The following is a 21,895-nucleotide window of genomic DNA, read 5'->3' as shown; positions in this document are numbered from 1 at the left end:
ACTTAAGGTCAGATCAAGTGTCTGTCTCCTACTCCAGTCTTTGCAAGAAGACTATCCCTGAGATTGTTACTATTAAAAAGATGTAAATAAGCATCTTCCACTGTCATAAACGCTTTTTCCAGCTAGATTTTTCACTGTTGTCCCTCGTTTTCAGATATAATCCACTCTGCTAAGTTTTAGAGACAGTTTTGTAGAATTGATGCAAATATGGTTAAACCTAAGATCCCACAGCAGTATAATAAATATTCACCGGTCCTGCATCGGCCTTCATGAACTTCCCAAGCTTCAAAACAGCTAAACGACACAAATTTTTTACAGAGGTAACAGCAACACGGTTATGGTTAGTGGCTTGTCCCTGCCTCCATCCAAACTTCAGTACAATCATTTAAAACTCTTGACAGGCCATCCACGGATCAAACTTAAAATATAAGGGGAAAAAAGAGAAATTGTTTTAATAACTGAAAGTTTATGGGGCTGCCAGATGACACACTTGCATATGGAAGAGAAATAAATATAGAGTAAGAAAAAAAAAAAAGATCATGTGCATTGCACGTAGGTTTCGTACATACGATATTTACCTCAATACTTTTAAAAAGCAGTCCATTTCTTAAAGGAATGGCCCTGAGGCAGATGTTCCCTTCCATGTCAGAGATCCAAACCAAGCACAGGAGGGACAGAAGTTCATCCCACAGACATGAAACAAATGATTTCTGACCGCATGGACAGGTGGACATCTCGGAGGGGAACCCAGGGGTTACATTAAGAAAGTGAACACTGGGTTCTTTGCAGCGTCCTTGCAGGCAACAGACATCTAGTAGAGAAACTTTCACTCCCTGATTCATTACTAGATGTTATGCCAAAAAGGAGATGGGTAAAATATACAATTTGTTGTTGCTGCTGCTCTAGGCTTGCTCTACAGACTGGGAAAAGAAGAGGAAGGAGGGGAGAGAAAGAGCAGGAGAGATTTCTTGCAGGGAGTGACCAAGAGCAACTAAGTCAGGCTCCTACTCTAACCTGCCTGGGATGAGTTTCTCTTCATCGGTTCTTTGGAAGGTAGCACAGGTGAGCAGCCAGCCCATCTGCAGCAACCTTCCCAAGGTGACACGCTCTCCTGCCCAGCATCTCCACCAGGATGGATCAGGCTGGCCCCGAGGACTCTAAGACCTTCTTAAAGATTATCTCTGAAAGAAGGTCCCTCACGCAAGGAAGAAGCACTCACCGATCTTCTTACAAAGGACAACAGGGGCTCTGGTTACAAAAACATATATATAAAAAAAAAAAACATTCCATAGCTCCATGTGCTTGTGCCCAAAGAAGTACAAATAATTAAAACTGATATACAGTTGTAAAAATAAATGAATAAAGTATATTTTATTGTGCAATATCCTTTATTTTTAAGGTGTTTGTTTGACTGCTTACTAATTTGTAAAATGTGGTAATCCACAGAATGCATCCCAGTCATTAGTGAAATCATAATTTAGTCAACAGGCTGATGAACTGACACATCGCACCGGCAGCAACCAATCCCACATACAGAAGGGCAAAAATGAATTAAAGGGACTGATTCCTCTTTTTATAAAAGCTCGTTTACAACACTTAGGCAATTAAGAGTAACCACTGTGTTTCTGCAGAAAGCCTTGCAGTGATATAAAAGAACATTTAAGTAAATAATAGTCCGACCAAAGACACTTATGCTTTCAGGGGTTTTTTTTTTTCATATATTTTGTCTTTTAATACCTCTAATTAAATTTGGTGAGAATATCTAGGTGACATGTAGATGATAAATATAACTTGGTATGGATCAACAGCAGAAGTTCCAACACCCAATTTTGAGAAACATATGTTCTCTTGAGCAGATATATGTCTGTTATCATTGGCATAGCTATAAATAAATATTAAATCCTCATAGGTCAGAATAAGGAGTATTCTAAGGTTTTGCTTTCATCACATAACAATAACACCTCTGGAAAAATATTAAGTCTAGATGATAGCATATTTATTATTTGACAAAAAGTATCTCAAAAAATATTTTGTTTTAATTCCCAGATGATTTACATAATAGATTATAACAGCTGCTATAACAATTCCAAAGTTGTTTTTTTTTCTGAGAACTCTTTGAATCGTCCAACACCACAAGTGTTTTTTGAGGTCTTATTTTTTTAAATTAGCATGCCATGAGAAAATACGTGCGTGTATTTTCCTAGAACCACACTAGCTATTGATCTCAGCTCGACAAAAGTGGAAGAATTCATAGGTCATTTCAAAGTAACCTGTTGAACTAAGGTTCAGGGAAGAAATCTTTCTCCTTCACCAGCCTAGAACAGAGCAGAGGGCAGTACAAAGGCTTTGCAGGGCATGTACGGTTGCGGTGCGGAGCCAGACCAGAGCCTCCTGGCAGATATCACTGTATTTCAGCATTCTAATCTGAGCCCTGAAAGAGCTGGTTCTATGCTGAGTTCCTTCTCAGGCAAAACTCCTCCTGAAGCAGTGGTGAGCCTTTTGTTTAATTCTAGCCACGTGCAAATTTATTTTGGGATGAGCGAATAATTAATCTATTAAAAGGTTCCATGGGACATTCTGAAAGTTGCCGTGAAAAATTATTGTCAGTGCAGAGCTGAGATGCTGCTTTATAGAATTAGCTCATAAAATAGTATCATGTGTAATTGCATTCCTGTTGCCACTGTGTCTTTGTAAATCTCCAGAGATTTACAGCACCACACACTGGAGCAAGACTATCTAATATTTATAATGTTTCATTATTTTCATCTACTTGGAACTAAACCTATAGACTTACAGAAAATCCAGCACGATGTGTCAGAAATAGCAGTGTCCACTTGCAGGATTTATAGCGGTACACAAAACGCAGGCAGACACAATACCACAGTAATTGCAAGCTACCAAACAGCTGCATGGCATTTACCCAAAATACTTTATGCATTTAACACACTTATTGAGCGGAACTTGAAATAGGCTCATTGTTTATTTGGGCATGTCAGAGGGTAAATTTTGTTTCTTTACTAGACCCACAGAGTATAAACAGATCCGGAGTGTAAAACCCTTTCATCGTGCTTCTACAGGTAAAAATAATATTTTAACTAATGACAGCTTTGGCTGGGGAAAAGTTAAAAGGCTTCAGAACTTTTCCTATAGTTTAACTCAAAGTCCTGCTTGGAAGAGGACAGCCAAATCGCTCCTGCTTAGCTTTCGTATCAGAAGCGAGTTGTTTACAGCTTTTTGAAACATTTAGGATTTCATCTTGAAGTTTCCTAATTTATGACCAGAAAAGCTAGGAGCATGCAGCTATTTGATTGCTACTGTCAGCCAGCAGACAAACACTGCAACAAGAGTAAAACAATTTCCTTGTAATTGGTGGGGTCTTAAAATACACATCCAAGCTTCGTAAAGAGCGCAGTACTGATGTCAATGGGAATTTTGACAGATTAAGAAAGGAAGAATTTGGCCCTTTCTCTGCAACTACTGACAACACTGCACAATTTTATGTTGTTAGGAATTTTTAATTAAATGTGTTATTCTTCAGTACACAATGGAACTTAAAAGGAGAGAGTATCTAACTAAATATGAAGCTAAGTTTGTAAAGGAGTCTCTAAGTCCTTTGCAAATGAAAGAAGAAAGTCAAAATTTCAGCAATACTCAGATATCCTATATGAATAAGTCCATATATTTTTAAGGGGTAGGTTTTTTTTAAATAGCTGTGCCTTTTGCTACAGCCACTAAGTATCATGAGAAGGAGAAATATGATATTAAGCAGGATCTGATCCTAAACTTATGGCTCCAGTGGGAACAGACTAAAATCCATTTATAGCATATCCCAACAGAAACACTCCATTTGCTGTAGCGGAGTTTTTCCTGCATCTGAATTCTGATAGAAAACAGCATTTTCACAGTCAAGTTCCAATACTAGCGGAGAATTGATTATTAAGTGGTATCCGTAGAAAAGTGCTGAAGTTGGGGCAACAGAGGGGTAGGGGGGGGATCCTCGTCGCTGTAACTCCTTGGCAAAGAAGAATACAGATTCGGTAATCTAGTCAATTTTCGACTTGTAGTCGTGTGGCTGAAAATAATGTTTTACTGGAAAGGACTTGACCAAACCTTTTAGGTACTTGCCGCACGCGCTCAAAAATACATCTTTGTCTAAAAGAACAATAGTTTAAGAAATATCCTAAAAGCAATCATTGTTCAGATAAGGTGAACCTTGCAAATCATTTCCATCGGCTCTGCAATACCAGTCCAGCCTTACACTAGCGCTTACAAGCACGGATCTCTTTATACCAGACATGAATCAATCAGTTTTCATCTACCTCAAGAATGTTATCTGTAAATAATATGTTGTAAACCAAGGCAAAACTGGAAGGAGATGAAAAGTGCTGTACCTGTACAGTCATTTAGACTGTGCCTGAAGCCTATTACAACTCAACAGGAGTCTCCCATTGATTTCAATGTGTTCGGCTCACTCCTTTATTTCAGCCCTCGTGTATTTCGCCAGTTTAATGTACTTACACTTCCTGGTAGCCTTTGTCCGTTGCTCCTTGTAGGAACATTCAACAATTTGCTATATGATTAAAAACATTTGTGGAAGCCTGAACCACATCATATATTGATCAAACATACAGACTAAACAACTCCTACAAAAATCAGCAGAAAATTAATCCAGCATTTAAGGACGTATTTTTATTTTAGTTTTTAAAAAAATATCCCAGGTGGGTTAAATAAACTAGCCAGACAACTCTAAATGCTCATATTAGCATGTTCACCTCAGTGACTGACCTGCTGCAAGCGATAATGGTAAACAAAAATAAATACCTAAATCCAAACTGATCAAAAAAAAAAGACTGAAACTAAAATTGCTATAAGCAAATAACCTGCTTCACTTACTTGTATGAAAGATAATGATTTTGATTAAAACACAGACACTCGCATTAGGTGTGCAACTGACTGTATTATAACCCCACTTCCTAGATCAAACATGCCAGAAATCAAAAGTCTAAGGGTTCGACAGCTTCCAATAAAGCATAAAGTTAAGGCAAGGAAAACCCAAACTTGAAAAATTAAAGACTTATTTGAATATTAAAAACAGGAAAAAACATCTTGAGTGTTGTGGTGCTGGCATTGCATTCAGAAATTGTACATTTATCAGTCATATGATATTTACAGTGTTTCTTTATTTGTATTGCAGAGCTGGTGGAAATATTTCTATTCACCACTCGCATTATCAAGCAGATGAATATTTTGGGGGTATTTCCCAGCTTATAGTTCTTTCATATATCAACCAGAATCTACACTTGCTCTAACGGGATTTTTTTTTTTTCCTAATGTGCAATACCTTAAAACGTAGTATTCCACTGCAATGACCCTCCGTTGGAAGGCTTCATGCTGGCTTGGGTGTAAATTTTCACCATTCAAAAAAGTTAAAGAAAGGTCAAATGTTAAGTGCAAAACAATATCTATTTGCAGGGGTAAAAAATGTTCTTTCAGAAATATTACACTTAGTCCAGGTTTGTTTCTAACACGCACACTGTTTGAGCTTGCTTGGCCTGCAAAGGTATCCTGTCGCTTTTTTTGCTATTAATTGTTAGTAAAATCTACTTGAAATAAAATGGAGAAAGGATATACGGTAACATCTGCATAGGGTTTTTATCAACTTTCTGACTGCAAAATGTGCACAGAAAATGGGCCTGAGAAAGAATTCCAAACCTTACAGCATTTGGTTTATATTTTTTTTTACTAGAAGTGAAGTGTCTGGTACATCATTCATTTCCTCGTGGAAGGTGCAGATTTGAGGACATGTTTAACCCTGATCTAAGTTTAGAAAGTTTCAGAATAAAAGGGAACTATTCCCAAAGTCCCTGCCCTCTAGGTCTGTCTTTTAGATAATGAAGTTTCTGAAGACGTTGCTCAACACAGACCAACTGAGCAGGAAAGAAAAAAAAAAAGGGGGGGAGGTGGGGGAGAAAATAATAGAAAAGCATATGTTTTTGCATTTCTTCTGAGTTTATTCAGAATTGTATCCATCTGGGTAAAACAGCGAGCGTACCAGCAAATTAATGGTATGGCGATTGAGGCTAACGTGAAGCTGGGATCTCAGTTGTAAAAAGCATGTAAATAAAGAAAGGGGAGCTTGGAGGTGGGTGTAGTTTGGCAGGACAGGCATTTTTCATAGTTTAAATATTAATTTGGAAACAGTAACTCCCTAATAAAATGCCAACGTAACAGCAGCTTTATTAAAACGTATCTTCAACTAAAGGATCAGATCCTCTCAGCCTCAGCTGCAGAGCGCTGAGGAACCTGAGCGGAGCCATCAGCTATGGGCAGAGGCGACTCCTTAGAGAGGGGGAAACCGCTGCCGGCCGGGAACGCGGCTCTTCTCCAGCTGGAAGTTTTGCCTAAGGAGCTGAGGATCGGCCCCTGGCCGTGCCCCTTCCCGGCCGCCGCGGGGAGGGAGCGGTTCTCACCTCTCCCAGTGAGGAAAAAAAGGACATTATCTTGCGCTTGGGAAACGCTCCGTTGTCTCTAAAACAGCCATCCCCTGCGTGAGCAGAGCAGCAGTGTCCGCAGATGCTCAACAAATGATCGGTTAAAACCCGAAATACCATTTCCTTCTCTTTTTTTTTTTTTTCCTCTTTTTTTTTTTTTTTTTTTTTGACAGCAACTTCTGGGGATTAAATCCCTCTCCAGAGCTTTGCCCTTCCCTCGTCATGTGAGTAACATCCTGCACAACTTAACGAGATAAAGCCCGACAAGCTATTGCGGCGGGGCTGGCATCGCTCCCCGCGGCTCGGTGCGCACCCGCGGCCCCTGCGCGGCCGCGGAGCGGGGACCGCGGGGTTCTCAGCGTGCGGTTAGCGGGCTCCTTTCTCAGTGGCTCTGCGGGAGAGGCTTCGGACAGAGGGGACGAGCCCTGAACTTGGCGGTGCCCGGCGGCTCTCCGCGCCCCTCCGCCGGGACGCGCTGCCCTGCGCCGGCTCCTTTCCGCGGGAGCCCAGCGCTGGGGATCGCTTTATCCTGAGAACTACAGGGTCTAATTTAGCCGGTTCTCATTTGCCAGCCGTCTGCTCCTAAATTATGTCGGCCAAAGGGCAGCCGGACTCAGCGGTTCTCTTCGTTCTCTTAATTTTTAAAACAAAAAAAAAAAAAAAAAAAAAAAGGAGGGGGGGGGGGGGGGGGGAGGGCGGGGGAGAGAAACCAGCAAGTTATTCAAATTCAGCCTCATCTGAATAATCGTGAATTTGATCCAGTCAGAGCGAGAGACTGTACATTAAAAATAAATGTCCAGGAGGCATTTACTGTAGTTGATTTTTTTTTTTCTTTTAAATATAGAAGTTTTAAAAATGCAACGCCTCTTCAACCCCTCCCCCCAAATATGGAGTGAGTTTTCAGGTATTGCGGAGTGGTATCAGTGTGTCTGCAACATTTAGGTCGAATGCATGACCCCCCCAATCATACTTGTATGCTCACAAAGCACATATGGCAGCTGCATTCTTTGTATAGTTTGTTATGGTCTGGTGTGTAATGTAAATATAAAGATCAGACCCAAAACACAAGCTCGCTCTCCCCCTTAAAAAAAAAAAAAAAATTCCAAACGAAGAAAAAAAAAAGAAGTTGTTTTGCAAACTTAAAAAGAATGACACTAGTGCCATGCTACTGTCTGAGCCAGCAATGATTATTTGGTCTGTTTGTTCCCATTCAGAGTTAATACACGACAATAGTTTTACTCTGCTGCTTGACGTGAAAACACTGGGGTTGGGCAATTCTGTTCCAAACAAATACAACTTCTACACCCATCCCTGGGACAGCGAGCCGAGAGCTGAGCGAGTTTTGCAATGGAGAAAAGCATCACTTACCACGGCGGGGATCTAGATCTCGGCAAAGGCTGCCAGTAGGTCTGAGAAGTGGAAAAAAAAAAAAAAAAAACCAAAAAACTGGAAGGGAAGCGCAAAAGGCAGAAAGTTGGAAAGGAGGATTTGTGTGTGTGCGCGCGCGCGCGCGTGTGTGTGTGTAAAAGCCAGAGGGAAATGCGAGCACAGCGCTCCCCGCTCTCCCTGGTCGCCACCAAAACAAAGATCCAGGAGTTAAGGGAGCAAAGCTGTGCTAGATCTACAGACACAGCTCCTCAGGGCCAAACCTCAGCTTCTCACTCACTCCAGCTAGCGACAAGGGTTAATGCTCCGGAGGGACAGGCTAGCCGGGCCCCACACCATTGGCTAGGAAAGCAATCAGGTTTAAGGTAAATTTACAGGCGCTTCGCAAGTTACAAAGGGATCATTGAAAATTGAATATAACAATAATAATAGGAACAATAACAGATCCCATCCTGGTCCAGTTGGCTAAAGAGTGAGGGCACGTCCCCCTCGCCCACCCCGCAGCAGCCCCTCCGCGTCCCGTCCAGAAGCAGGAGCCCCGTCGTGCTCCTGTCCTGCCGGGCGGAGGGCTGGGAACCTCTGGAAATACAAAATAGGACGAACCCCGGTCAAAAAAAAAAAAGGGGAAGGGACGAAGCGACGCAGCCATGAGCACTAAATGCGAAGGTTCGGTCTCACACTTGGAGGAGATCAACAGTTTTCTTGATAGTGCAGTGATGCGACGGGTTCTGGAGCGAGGGCGGGGGCGTGTGGCTCAGGTGTGCCCGGGTGTCACCGTCCCCTTGAACGCCCTCTGCGCCCCTAAATACCGGAGAGCTTCCCCTTCGGCTAATGGGGGGATGGAAGAAAAGGAAAAGCCTGGTTGGAAGGGGAAAAAAACGTACACATCTGCGTAAGGTTGGAGTAAAGGGGTGCCCACAGTGCGATCCCAAAACAAGCTTCCACTTGAGGAACTGAGGTCAGGATCTGCCCTTTCTGAAATGAACAGGCGACGTGATAGACACGGGCTTTATTGTCGCCTCTTGTAGCCGGCTGGGGCGCGCAGGGAGCCTCAGCCGGGCGGGGAGGGGGCACGGGCGCTCCAGGTGCCGGTCAGAGGGGCTGGAGCAGCCCCGGCCTCTGCGCGCACAGCGGCGGGGGCGCGTTCGTCTGCAGCGCCGGGAGAGGGGGAGAGAGGGGGCGATGGAGGGGGGTGGGCTGCCACGGAAGGGGGAGAAAGAAGGAGAGACGGGCTGCGCAGAGGGAACGGTCGCTGGGAGTTTTCCAGCCACGCAGGGCCCTTCGGGGAAGAGCCGGGGCGAAGCGCCCAGGTGTGCCCTGCGGCTCCGGCCTCCGTCCTGCCCCCTCCCCGCCGGGCTCTGGAGGGAAAGAAAAACCCACCTCATTAGCAAGATTGAGAAGCACATTTCTCATAACACGGGAGGTAATTTTGCCATTGTACAAAAAGGCTTTAAAATCACTTTGTGCCCCTGAACACTGAGTGCTGGGAATTATTACTATTTGTTTAAAAAAAAAAAAAAACACCAAAAACCTGCACCCTACAAACAGAATAAATGCCGAGACGGCGCGTTTGTTCCTCGGATCTATCGTGCGATGTCGATACATCAGCAATAAAATACGACGGGCCGTACAGCGTAATGAGATTTTACTAAGAGGAGCAAGGCGAAAAGGAATCCATTACGGAACCTTTATCCCTGTACTTTTCTGGCCACTGCGCCCGTTGCGTTTCTCCACTTAAGCCCACGAAAAGCCACTCGGCTGGAGGACACGGGAGCCGAGAATTGCTCTGTGGAGGAACCCGGTGATTTGCTAAAGTACCCGTTAAATGAAGGAGGTCGCGTTTTGCCCAACGCGCAGCGGAGAGAAGGGAAGGGGGACGGTGCCTCCCCGGGAGCACCAGTGCGCGCAAGGGGGGGGCAGCGGGGAGGAAGCGGCCCCGTTCGGGCCGGGATGGGCGGCGGGCGGGCAGCACGTGCGGCGGCGGCGCTGCGCGGGCGCGGAGGCGGGCACCGCTCCCTTGCGCGGGAGGCGGGGAAGGGCCATCAATATTCAGCGGCACGTGGAGCGGCGCGGCGGGCACGCATGCGCGGCAGAGGCCGCCGCCGGGGCGCGCAGGGGACGCGCGCTCCCAGCGCCCCCGCGCACCGCCGCGACTCCTGGAACCGGGCAGCCCCGCTGCTCCCCGGGCTTCCCCTGCAACGGGCGATATCATACACCAAACACGCGTCCCGGCGGGTGGGGGGCCGGGGGTGCTCGCTGATATAGGTTTGGGTTTTTCCCCTTCTTTTATGTTTTCTCCAGCCTTTGGCCCTCTTCCTCGCGGGATTTTTGGAAGTGAGAAAGGATCTTGAAGTCCTGACCCGTGCCAATACACAACTTTCGGGGGTTTTGCCCACGTCTCCACGTGGATCGCGGATCATGCGCCGTGCCTGGCTCCGCTGCCCCCAGACAGCAGCTCCGTGTTTGGGTCCTGAGATGTAAACACACGCACTATCACAGATGCACACACGCAGAGTTTTCTTTAACAGCAGTTTCATAGAGAGGTAGTGTGATCGTATATATCTAAAAGGTAATTAATTTGATTTATCGTACTTGAAAAATCCTGTCTGCAGTACGGGCGTCATCTGGAAACTTCATGCTATTTTACACTATCGTTCTAAAGCCGAAATAAATGTTACGAATTGATGACAGCTTCCAGCTGCATGATAAAAATAGCCCCTTCGCTTCACAGGATCGTGTTACTTGTTATCGAAGATGAACCAAATCTGACCCATAGAATTCAGCAGCGAAAAAAACCAATTTGATACAATATAAAAAACTTGGCCATTTTGAATAAACAATGCACCCTAAAACGCAGCCTCTTTGCCGTGGAACGGAGCCCACCTTAGTACCTTCAGCAAGTTGAAGGAATCTGTCCTGCACCTCGTTCAAAATTAGGATTCTCGGTTATTAATCTCTCCGGGAGTATTTGGAAAACGCACCCATTTTGTTACAAATGCTACCCATTGCATACAGATACGCATTAAACAGAAGTTACGTGAGCCTTCAAAAATATACCTCCATGTAAACACATGAATGCGTATTTTTCTGGAGACACTGCTCTTTCTTTCCGCACAAATACAGGTAGGGAGCTGTGCAGCTATTTACGGATACCTATATATTTGCAGTAAAATCAACCAGGCGAAAGGGGATTCCGGTGAGCATGTGTGCATCTGCGGCGATGGCCCCGTGTCCCGTGGATTCCACCCACGGAAGAGGCGCTCGGGACCCCCGCGGGAGCACGGCTGCGACGGAGCCGCTCGGCGGGCCCGGCCTCTTCCCGGCAGCAAAGCCCTGCGCAGGAGAGGGTCGACACGTTTTTTTGAGGAAAGCGTGCTGATTCCCCGCGGAAACGCCGCGCTGCACCGCGGGGCTCTGTCCCTTATTTCGAGAGGCGCAGCGCGCATTTCTGCGCGGACACGGGCACGCTCAGGCGTGTGCGGGTGTGAACGGGACGCGTGTGCGTGCCTGTGCACATGTATATTTTATAATGGGGACACGCAACGCGTCCAGCAAACGGAACAGCCTCCTTCGAGGGGCTTTCGCTGGCAAATTCCTCTCCCTCTCGGCTCCAGAGGGAAAACGCACACCCGCTCTGCAAAGCACCGGGTCACTTAAAATACTCTGCCCCGTGCCAGCAGGCTTTTCCAGAGGGGATCTCCTTCCCCGTCCTGCCCGCTGGAGGCTCGGGCTCCGCGGCGGGGCTCCTGCCGCCCCGGGCGCTGCGGGGCTCCTGCGCGGCCCCGGCCCCGCCGCCGGCCTCGCCGCCTGCTCCGAGCAAAAGTTGTCCCGAAAGAGGCGAGCGCTCTGGACGTGGGAAAACTTACAAAGTCGGAGCCAGCTCGGGCAGAAAAGCAGTAAATAAAAGTCCCGATGTTACGTGCATTAGTCCACGGACTGCTCCTTCCTTTACTGCTAAAACAAGGGCGAGAAGCAGTCGAGGCCAGCGCGGAGCGTGTGTCCCCATTTCAAGCAGTGTCTGCTTTAAAGAAGCGAACTTTATCTTATGAAAGCCGGACTCGCCTTTTTAAAAATTCAAGCGGTCATTCACAAGCCATTAAAGCGACCTGAAAGGCCAGTCTTTCCGAGGGGGCGGAGGGGGGGAAGGGATGGGGGGTGGGGGGGAAATGGAAGTATCCGATTATTCTTTCGCGTTTAACTTTCTGTGTGCAAACAGCAGCAGCACTGCCGGGGGCTGCTGAGTGCGCCCCGCGGGCTCATCGCCCCGAGAGAGGACACGGGTGGACCCCACGTACACCCCCTGAACAGCCTCCTGCACCCTCCCGCCGTCACTGCCGCGCTGCTGTGGGTGTCTCCGAACGGTCCTCAACTGCGGCGGAGCCTCCGCGGGCGCGGGAGGCTGCGGAGGGCGACCGTCGGGCCCCGGCTGCCCCGAAAGAAGCGGCTGCCGGCACGGCCTGCCGTGGGCTCGCAGGCAGCCCCCGCCTACTTCGAAACCTGATCACCCACGCAGGAAAAGCACCCCAGGAGCCCCTCGAGAGCCAAGCATTAGAAAGAAAACCACGGCCCCCGTCGGTGCTGGAGAGCTGGGGTTCGTGTTTCTCCTCGCCAGCCTTCGGGAGCAAATCCGCGAAGGGCGCCTTGCTAGAGGAAAGTTGGCTTGAGCGACTGAAACAGCGCAGAAACCGCCGCGAGACGCCTCACAACCTCTCTGCCTGCGAAAATACCCCTCTCCGTGCCGGGGATTTCAAAGCACTGCTCCTCTCTCCAGAGCCAAGCGAACAGCACAACCGTGGCGTGAACTTGAATTCAGCATTAGCAATCCCGGCCCCAGAGATCGTCGCTAATTCAGAACATACACGGGATGGCGATCAGCCCGGATTGCACCGTTCCCCACCACCCCGGATAAAAAAAAAAAAAACAAACAAAAAAACACAACAGCAGCACTAAAAACACTCTTTCTGCTGTAGGACGCTCACAGAAGCCTCAGACCAGAAGTTTAAAAGAATACGCGTTAACCGAACGCTCCACAACACACAAAAGTAACAGATCTGTTCTAAGCGACCACTAGGGTCTCTACACAAGTTCAAAGTAGCTCGCAATACGCATCTCTAAAATATATCAACCCCACCACGTTTCTCCGGGTTTATTTTACCGGGGGGTGGCTCAGGCTAGCTCTGCTATTCTATTTCTTTTTTTTTTTAAGCTTCACTCAGGTTGCTTTTTTAAAGCCAGATGAACGGTTAACCTGAAAGAGCCGCAGAGAGCAACATTTTCGGCGCGTGAAACACTTTTTTCCCCCGGCTTTTTCGCCCAGTGGGGCTGTATTGCCACAAGTCCCAAAACTTTCTGCCCGGGTCCCACCGGGCTCCAACTTTTCCTATCTCTCCGAACCCTGCAAGGTGGCGCTCTTTTCATTGAAAACCTGTATTAGCCTTATAATAATAACATTTTGTAGAAAGTAAAGTAAAGTTAAAGGGAAGCCTTCCCACAGGTGCTGCGGGGAGCAGGCGGCGGTGCCGAGAGGGCAGGAGCGGGGCTTTATCTCAGCAAAGCAAACTTTTCTTTTTTTTTCCTTCTTTTTTTTTTTTTTTTTTTTTTTATTTGGATAGAGTGTGCTTTGGGGCGGTGAAAAATCTCCGAGAGAGAGATCCCAAAACGTTACGGACAAAGAAAAAGACTTGCGGGGTTTTGTTGAGAGGTAGGCGGGCTGTGCTCTGGATGGGCTACAGCCAGGGCTAGGGAAAGCCTGCACGGAGGCGAGCGGAGAGCGCCTTTCCCGGCACCCCCTCCCCCCCCCGAGCGGTTAATATGGCTATTGACTCGCTGTACACATAATATTTCTTTAAAGAAGCTGTTAAAGTGTCATCTTGGTCTACTGGAAGGTCAGTTTGTGCAATTCACTCTATGACATATCACAAGCCCTCGCAGCTTTAGCCAACCTCATGATTTGTGTTGTCTGTTGATATGTTGTCTGCTTAATGGGGCGATCATGCAAGCTACAACCAGGAACAAAGCCCAACAGTTCCAACAACCGTAGCTAAGTTAGTGGAAGCAGTACAGCTTGCAAATCTATCAAACTAAACTGCAAGGAAGACAATCTGATTTAGAGAAAAGGCGTTCTGCTACAGTCATTAAGCACAAGTAATTTAGATTTTTTATATTGTCTTCTCATTTACAAATTTACTGTATCAACGCCAGCCAATGGAACGAATTTCTTAAGTAAATGAGAAATAAATAAAAGAGATAGAAAGATAATCAAATTACATAAAATAATTCTTATGCCCTAGATTTATTTTTCTAGAAAGCTATTAACACTGGCAAAATTATAGTAATAATAATAACCTAACACAAGAAGTAATTGATTTAAATTAACATCACGTTTTAAGGAATATCAGAAGAAAAGGAAAAAAAAAAGGAAGGGGAAAAAAAAAGAAAATGAAAAAAAAACCAAACCTAACCAAAAAATACACCCAACCACAACAACAACAATAACAACAGCCTTCGTGAAACAGTGCTGTACTTCTCGGAGTAAAAGGCCCAAGGAAAGTCATGAATCCACTGACTGAGAATTAGTTATGGTCATAAATGCCTTAAATTAAAACAGCAACCGAAATCTCCTCTGTTTTAAATCTCCTAATATATGTTATCTGAATTAATTTAATTTAGGGACCCAGTCTATGCAGATTCATGGGCAGTGTTGGAGTGGAGTGCAGCACTTCTCATGTAACAATTCCCCACATTAATATTTATGTAGTCTATGCAATCTATTTCTGTTATTTTTATGGTTGTTATTCTATGTCTGCAAAGGTCATTTAAATTATACTGCGGCCGAAAATTTGTTTCATAAATTTTGATATAAATACTAATTACACACTATAGTAATGCCAGCAGGGATCCTTTCATTTATCACATTTATATCACCTTCACTGCTTTAGTGATGACATAATGGAAAGCAGTGAAAAACTAGGACAGTTTTATTCTAATATCCTAAAGCTAGTTGAAGTTGCAGCAGGTTGACTTAGCGAATAAGAATTCCTACCACAATTCATGGGATTTAAGAATCTTTAATAAGGTACGAAATATTACCAAACAGTTCTGTAAACTAAATTTTACATACCAATCCTTCTAGCCATAAATATTGAATATCTTGTAACATGTATAACCGGACCTTTACATGCGGATAAATATGGAAATTAGGATTTATATACATTATGTTCTTGTATTTGCCAAAAGCAACGGACAGATATAGTTTATATCTTTTTTTTTTTTTTTAATATCACTTTACATAAACAAATGTAACAGTTTGACACGCAGATCCAGGCTTTCACTATACGAATTTCTTGACAGGACGTGTAACAACAGTTTACTGCACTACTTAGACTGGACTTTGGGACGAAATGTTGCACTTTATACAAAAAAGCACATTAATACCAATAATATTCTGTTAGATCGACGTTTAGACTGTGATAATACAAAGTAATTCACATTTTGGTACACATTTACTAGAACATTCTTGCCATTCAGTACAAATAGTTGAATTTCTACCTCTTCCCTCTGCCCCCCCCACCTTTGCCCCCCCCCGCCGCCGCGCCCCCCCCCCCCGCCCTCCCCTCCCCCCACATATATGCAAAGACCACAAATCCACATATCCCCCTTATTCAACTTGCGATATAACTATTTACAAAATCAAACAGTACATTTTTTTGTTGTTTTGTTTTTGAAGCTAATAATTCTGTATTTACAAGAGGGGATGGAGGGGAAGGCCGCTGCCCAAGCAGACATGCAGTTGGAGATGTCTAATCAGTGGTTTCCAGTAAAGCCCTACACAGTTGGCATTTGCCCTGGTAACCTTGTCTTCTTATGCATTCTACTACCCCCTTCGCCTACCAAGCCTTGGAACAGAGCAGAACATTCAAAAAAAAAAAATAATAAAAAAAAAAGGAAAGAAAAAAATGAAAGAAATAAAAATGGGGTGAAAAAGAAAAACAAAAAGAGAAATAAAAAAAGAGGGGAAAGAAAAGAAGAAAAAAAAATAAGTCTTCATTTTACTCGGTCCTGGGTCTACTGGCAGCATTTTATTTTTCTTTGCCCATTTAAATTTTGATTTCAAAGTGTTCATTATTTTTTGAGTCTTTAAATAGGGTATTTGTTTTCTCCCTTGGGCCCTTTTTTGTTTTGTTTCGGTTTGTGTGTTTTTGCTGTTTTTGTTTTAGCGTTTTAGACGTACCATTCGTTAAAATTTGATGTAAGCGTGCTGTGGCTGGACGTGTGGTGGACTGCGGAGGAGGAAGGGGATAAGGAGCTGGCGGTCTGGTTTTCTGTGGACGGAGACACGATGGTTGGAGGAGTGGAGGACTCGTAGCCCGAGCTGGCGGCGGGAGAAGGCTGGGACCCCTGCGAGGACGATTCATGGACCTGCAAGAGAAAACCCGGGCAGAAATAGAGAGCGGCAGAGGACGGGAGGCCCCGGCGGCCCTCGCCTGCGGCTGGGGATGCGCCAGACAGCGGGACCCGGCGCCGAGCCCCGGGCTCGGGCATCCCCGCCGGCCCCAGCCCCGCAGCCGCCCTCCCAGCCCCGCTCCCCGCCCGGCGGGGAAGGCCGCGCCGCTCCGGCTGCCTCCTCGCTCTGCCCCCCCTCCCCGGGTAAAAAGCACCGACAAAGGCCCGAGGGGCCGGGGCCGGGCGGTGGCAGCGCGGAGCCCCGCAGCCCCGCGGCTCCGTCCCGCGGCCAGGCCCGAGGCGGCGCCCCAGCCCCGCACCTCAGCCGCCCTCCATTTACCTTCATGTGCTTTCTGAGGGAGCTGGGGTGCGTGTAGGACTTGTCGCACATTTTGCAGAGATAGGGCTTGTCGGAAGTGTGCACATGCATGTGCTTTTTGCGGTCGCTGCTGTTTGCAAAGCGCCTGTCACAGCCCTCGAATTCACACTTAAATGGTTTTTCACCTATTGCAGAGGGAAGGGGTGGGGGGAAAACGGATCTGATTAAGCAGCACCGGCTGGATCTCTCATTGTCCCCGTCGCCCCGCAGGATGGAAGCCCAGGGCTCCATCTCAAACACTCGCAACTTTCTAACTTCAACGACGCTCAAATCCCCAAACCTTGCTTCTCCTCTCCGTCCTTTCCGCACCTCCCGCCCCTGCCCAGCGCCCATTTCGGGCGGGGGGAGGGGAGCTAAGTAACTTTCCTTTATTTTTCCCTCCCCTTTGGAGGGGTGAGTTTTCTTTGCAGCCCCATCCCTGGGCATCTCTCCCTCCTCGCAGCGCTCCAAGTGATAGACCAGGCGCAGTGGTTATTTACACAGGATCCTCAGTGCCTACTTCCCCTTTTTATAGCTCGTTCTCGTGATATTTTACTCTCCCATCCACCCCAGCCCCCTCTCCAGTATTTTCTTGCAATATTGAAAATTATCTGGCCGGGGAAGGCAACGCGAGGACAGCCCCACAGACCCGCTGGAGAAGAGCTCGGGAAAGCGGCGCTGGCTTTCGGGGCTCGGGGGTGGGAGCGGAGCGAGAGAGCTCTCCCAGCCAGGGGCTGCTGCATTTCCACCTCCCACACCGGGAAAAGTTCTCAGGGATCCCGGCGCCTGCCCTCCACACAACAATAACACACTAACGCGCCGGGCTCGGTTTATTTAAAATCGTTCCTCGGAATTAAATATTTACCAAGCCCTGAATTGCAGAGGGGAGATGGATGAGCTGCCTGAGATATTTAGTACAATTTCTCATCGTGCTGCAGTCAAAACTGCCGAACGACAATTAATTAAAACCTATAAATTTAAACAGGACAGGTTGCTGCGATTCCCCCAACTCGCCCCCGCCCCACCGATCCCGGCAGTAAACCCTTCCTTTCTCCCCCTCTGCCTCGACAGGGATAATTTTCTTTTTGTTGCTGCTGCTGGCGTGGCTATGACCGAGCTCGTTTCTCAGCGGAGCTCCGAGCCTGACACTCCCGGAAAAATCGGTGGCCCCGGACCACCACATCTTGCCCCCCCGCCCCCCCATCCCGACTCTCGGCCGAGCAGCGCCCCAGCCCCCCCATCCCTGCATCCCGCCCCGGCGCTCGGCGCTTCCACTCGCAGAGAGAAAAGCTACAGAGAAGGTTACCGTACCTGTATGAGTTCTTTTGTGTATTTTGAGATTCTCTGATCTGGCAAACACTTTGCCACAGCCTGGGAAAGGGCAGGGGAAAGGTTTTTCACCTGTGTGGACTCTGATGTGATTTACAAGTTTATATTTGGCCTTGAAAGGTTTCCCTTCTCTTGGACACTCTTCCCAGAAACATATGTGATTGGACTGCTCGGGTCCTCCAACGTGCTCCACCGTGACATGAGTCACCAGCTCGTGCATCGTGCTGAAAGTTTTGTTGCAGGACTTTTTTGGGTTTGACAATTGCTCGGGCTCAATCCACTTACAGATGAGTTCCTGTTTGATGGGCTGTCTCATGTAACGAAAGAAGGCCCCTGCCCCGTGGTGGGCTGCCATGTTCATGTTCATGTGGCCGTAGCCGTGCAGTTGGGTGGAGGCGTAGTGCTCGGAGCGGGGGCTGGTGACCTGCCCGTACTGGTCGGGTCTGCCGTACATGTCTCCGGAGAAGCCCAGGCGCATCTGCCCGTTCACCACGTTCGGTGAAGCGTGGCTGGTGGCTTGTTCGTGCAGCCCAGGGAAAAGTATATGTCCCGCGGCATCGGTGTGTCCGTGGGGTCCGGCGAAGCTGCCCGCGGCGGAGGCGAAGAGGCTGTGCTGGGCGCTGGCTGCCGCCGCCTCCCCGAAGCCGCGGTTGCGGAACAGAAAGTCCCGGGTGGAGTTGAAAGCGGCGCTGGAGTAGGAGCTGACGTGGGTCGGGTGGTGGTGGTGGCCCAGGGCCGCCGCGGCGTAGCCGGGAGCCTGCGAGGTGAAGGCGGTCTGGCCGGCCGAGGCCAGCTCGTGGGTGCTGGGGTTGATCTTGAAGGCGCCCATGCCGTCGGCGAAGGGGTTGATCCCCAGCCCCACTTCTCTGTCCGTGACATCGGCCGTGGAGTGGTGGCGAGAGGATCCGAAGGTAGTGACTCCTATGGCGGGATACTGCGGTCCAGCATCCAGAAGCATCTTCCCAGCGTCGATGCAGCAACCAAGAAAAAAACACGCGCGCACACACACAAGGCGGAGAGAAGCGGCGGCGGCAGCAGCAGCGGCGAAAACACCCTCTCTGGAAAGTCAGCGGCGATCACCACCAAAGCAACCACATCAAAAACACCCCCTTCGGCATCAGCGCAGAGGGAAGGGAAAGAGAAAAAAAAAAAAAAAAAAAGGGGGGGGGAAAGAAGGGAAAGGGGGGGAAAAAAAAAGAGGCTGGTGCGGAAGGGGGGAAGAGATCTTCGCCGTTGCAAATAATAATAAAAATGTGCCCAAAAAAATATGCACTGTCTCTCTCTGCTTTGACTTTTCAGGAAGGTTTAAAGTGGGGAGGGGTGGTGGGGGGGCTAAAAAATAAACCGGCTGCAAATAACAATAACGGAGAGAGATCAACAAGGGCAGCAAAAAAAAAAAAAAAAAAAAAGAAAAAAAAAGAAAAAATAAAAAGAAAAGAAAAAAAAACCAAACCAAAACAAAAAAGAAACTTCCTTCAGTGATTTTTTTGGCTATAGGAATGTTGCGAAGTGGCCGAGAGCTTGTTTCTCTCTTCTCTTCGAGCTTCCCCACACTCTCCCCGATTTTTTTTTTTGGGGGGGGGGGCTTTTTTTTTTTTCGCTTTGCAAAAAAAGGCGCAAATCATGCACAATATTGTCTTTTGCGGTTTATCTTCCTGGGGAGAAACTTTCACCTCCTCAGCCGGGCGGTGAACGCGAGACTGATAGCGGCAATCATTCCTGCAGATAAATGAATTGAAAAGACGACACCGTCCCCCCCCTTGATGAATGGGAGCCGGGGGCGGAGCGACGTGCGGGAAGACGTGGGCGCTCATTGGCCGCTGGCGGCTCCCCCTTCCTCGCGTAACTCCCCGCGGCCCCGCCAACGAGGGGCGCGCACGGCCGCCTCCCGCCGCTGATTGGCCCCTCCGCCTCATCCATCGCAGGTAGTGCGGGCGCCCCGACAGCCCCTCGGACGAACTGGGCTGCAGCACCAACAACTTTTTTTTTTTTTTTTTAACATATAAAACCTTCTTTTTTTTTTTTTTTTTTTCCCCCACGAAAATATTTCCAGCGCATCTTCTTGTGTGTATGTGTGCTAAGGAAAAAAAAAATATATATCTTTGCTTATCATTAGGGTTATTTTCTTCCCTGCTCTCTCACTCTCTGACCCTCTCTCTCCCCAGCACTCTGATAGTGATGGTAATGATGATTTCTTGGTGATCCAGAATTTTTAAGATCGCTGAGCAACTTCTTAGGCTTTGTAAAGAGAACTCCTGTAGGGACTCGCATCTTTTGAAGTTGCTGGCTCCTGCTTGTTTAAAACCGAAGCTCTCCGAGAGTAGGTGCTGGGTGCCTTTGGTTTTATTTTTAAATACCAGGCGTGATTTCTCTGGGTAGCTGCCTCTCTATCCCTCCATCAGGTTTCTGAAATAAATCTTGTTTTCTGCACCCATCAAAACGCAGGTGGGTGAGAACTCTTAACTTTCTACTTTTGTTGTTGTTGTTTCGCCTCTTTTTTTTTGTTATTTTCTTTCTCCTTTCTCTCTCGCTCCCCCTTTCTCTCGCTCTCTCTTTTTACGGAGTCTCTTTCATTCAGGTAAAACTGTAAATTTCCCAAACCTACATTGTCTCTCCTTCTGCTGCATGAAACTCCCGGACACTTCTCCTCCCCCACCTCCCCTTTTTTTTTCTTTTTTTTTTTTTTTCTTCCCCACTTCTTTTTGTCTTTTTTTTTTTTTTTTTTTTTTGTAAAAAATGTTTAAAATCTTCGATAGGAGCAATGTAAATTTTCTGACATTCAAACCTTTTCTAGTTCACAAATCAGTCACCCTTGTCACAGTTATTGAAATTCCTCAACTTGCCACACCAGGACGGTGGAAAAAGCAGGCGGTGTCTTTGTTGCTGACCAGGCTTTTGATCGCCAGAGAAAATTTACTTACCTTCAGATGAGTGAGCAGAAAAAGAAATAACACTCCCTTTGATTTAGTTAGAAAAATGCAGACATTTGGATTCAGTGCAAACATACAACACTTGGTTGTTTTCTAGATGCAACCCTCGATTAACCTGTCTTTCCCCAGCTCAAAGTCTATTGAAAAACTGCGGATAGGTCTTTTTTGTTCTCCTTACAAAGAGCCATTGACTATATATTAAAATGATTGTTGAAAGGTATAAGTATGTATTTAAAAGCAGAAAACCTTTGTGGCTTAATCAATTAAGCTGAGCAACATTTGTACAATATTTTAAACGATGCTTCGGCACTAGAAGAAAAAAAAAGGCATCTAGTGGAACTTTAAAATATAGAGGTCTCTGTGCGTGTATGCACTCTTGCATGTGTGCCCGTTTGTGTGTGTGCATAGATAAAACTGGCAAATTATTTATTTACTCAGTCGCCTGCATATTCATTAGCTCTAATTATTTTCTGGTAACGAAAACACCAAAAGCTCGCTAAGAATCGGACTCCTTCCGTTTCGCCTTTGTTCAAGCCTTCACTTGCCTCCTTCGCAGCTCAATCCGAGCCCCTCCAATTCCTAATGCCAAACAAAGAAACTTTAAACTCATCCCCTGTAATTAAAGGCGCTGGTAAGCAATACGCAGCGCAGGTAGTGGGGAATCAGATCAGCAGCGCTGCTGCGCGAACACCTCTCGGGTGAGAACTGCCTCTTTTCCAGAGGTAGAAAAATGGCCATTGCGCCTAGAAAACAAACAAACAAACAACAACAAATAAACTTCCATGCGCCTGGAAGGAATGTTTCGCTGCAGTTCATCTGCAGATGCAGTTTGCCTGTGCTCGGAGATCGCTTTCAAAGGAGATGTATTGTGCAATTTCCCTTGGATCTTGGGAAGCTTTACAGGGTTGGGTTTTTTTTTTCAGAATAATGCCTGGCTGAATATACACGGTTGCATTTAT

General features: G+C 46.9%; 1 protein-coding gene across 1 annotated transcript; it reads right to left on the bottom strand.

Annotated features, from left to right (window-relative positions):
- Window positions 1-15,503: 15,503 nt before the first annotated feature.
- On the bottom strand, window positions 15,504-19,123 carry LOC104065100 (zinc finger protein ZIC 1). The gene is made up of 3 exons (XM_009567528.2): window positions 17,989-19,123; window positions 16,660-16,823; window positions 15,504-16,295 (listed from the first exon to the last, which is right to left on the bottom strand). The coding sequence occupies exons 1-3, from the start codon at window positions 18,962-18,964 to the stop codon at window positions 16,098-16,100; spliced, it is 1,338 nt and encodes a 445-aa protein (XP_009565823.1). The 5' UTR covers window positions 18,965-19,123; the 3' UTR covers window positions 15,504-16,097.
- Window positions 19,124-21,895: the final 2,772 nt, after the last annotated feature.

Source organism: Cuculus canorus, chromosome 9 (assembly GCF_017976375.1).
Source record: "Cuculus canorus isolate bCucCan1 chromosome 9, bCucCan1.pri, whole genome shotgun sequence".
Lineage (NCBI taxonomy): Eukaryota > Metazoa > Chordata > Aves > Cuculiformes > Cuculidae > Cuculus > Cuculus canorus.
The sequence above is the reverse complement of the archived record's forward strand: the minus strand, read 5'-3'. Positions and strand labels throughout refer to the sequence as shown.

Coding starts and splice junctions, on each gene's coding strand:
- LOC104065100 (XM_009567528.2), bottom strand. CDS start 18,964: ATGCTTCTGGATGCTGGACCGCAGTATCCCGCCATAGGAGTCACTACC. Junction 16,824..17,988: donor ACACAAAAGAACTCATACAG/GTACGGTAACCT, acceptor CCTCTGCAATAG/GTGAAAAACCATTTAAGTGT. Junction 16,296..16,659: donor CCCTCAGAAAGCACATGAAG/GTAAATGGAGGG, acceptor TTTCTCTTGCAG/GTCCATGAATCGTCCTCGCA.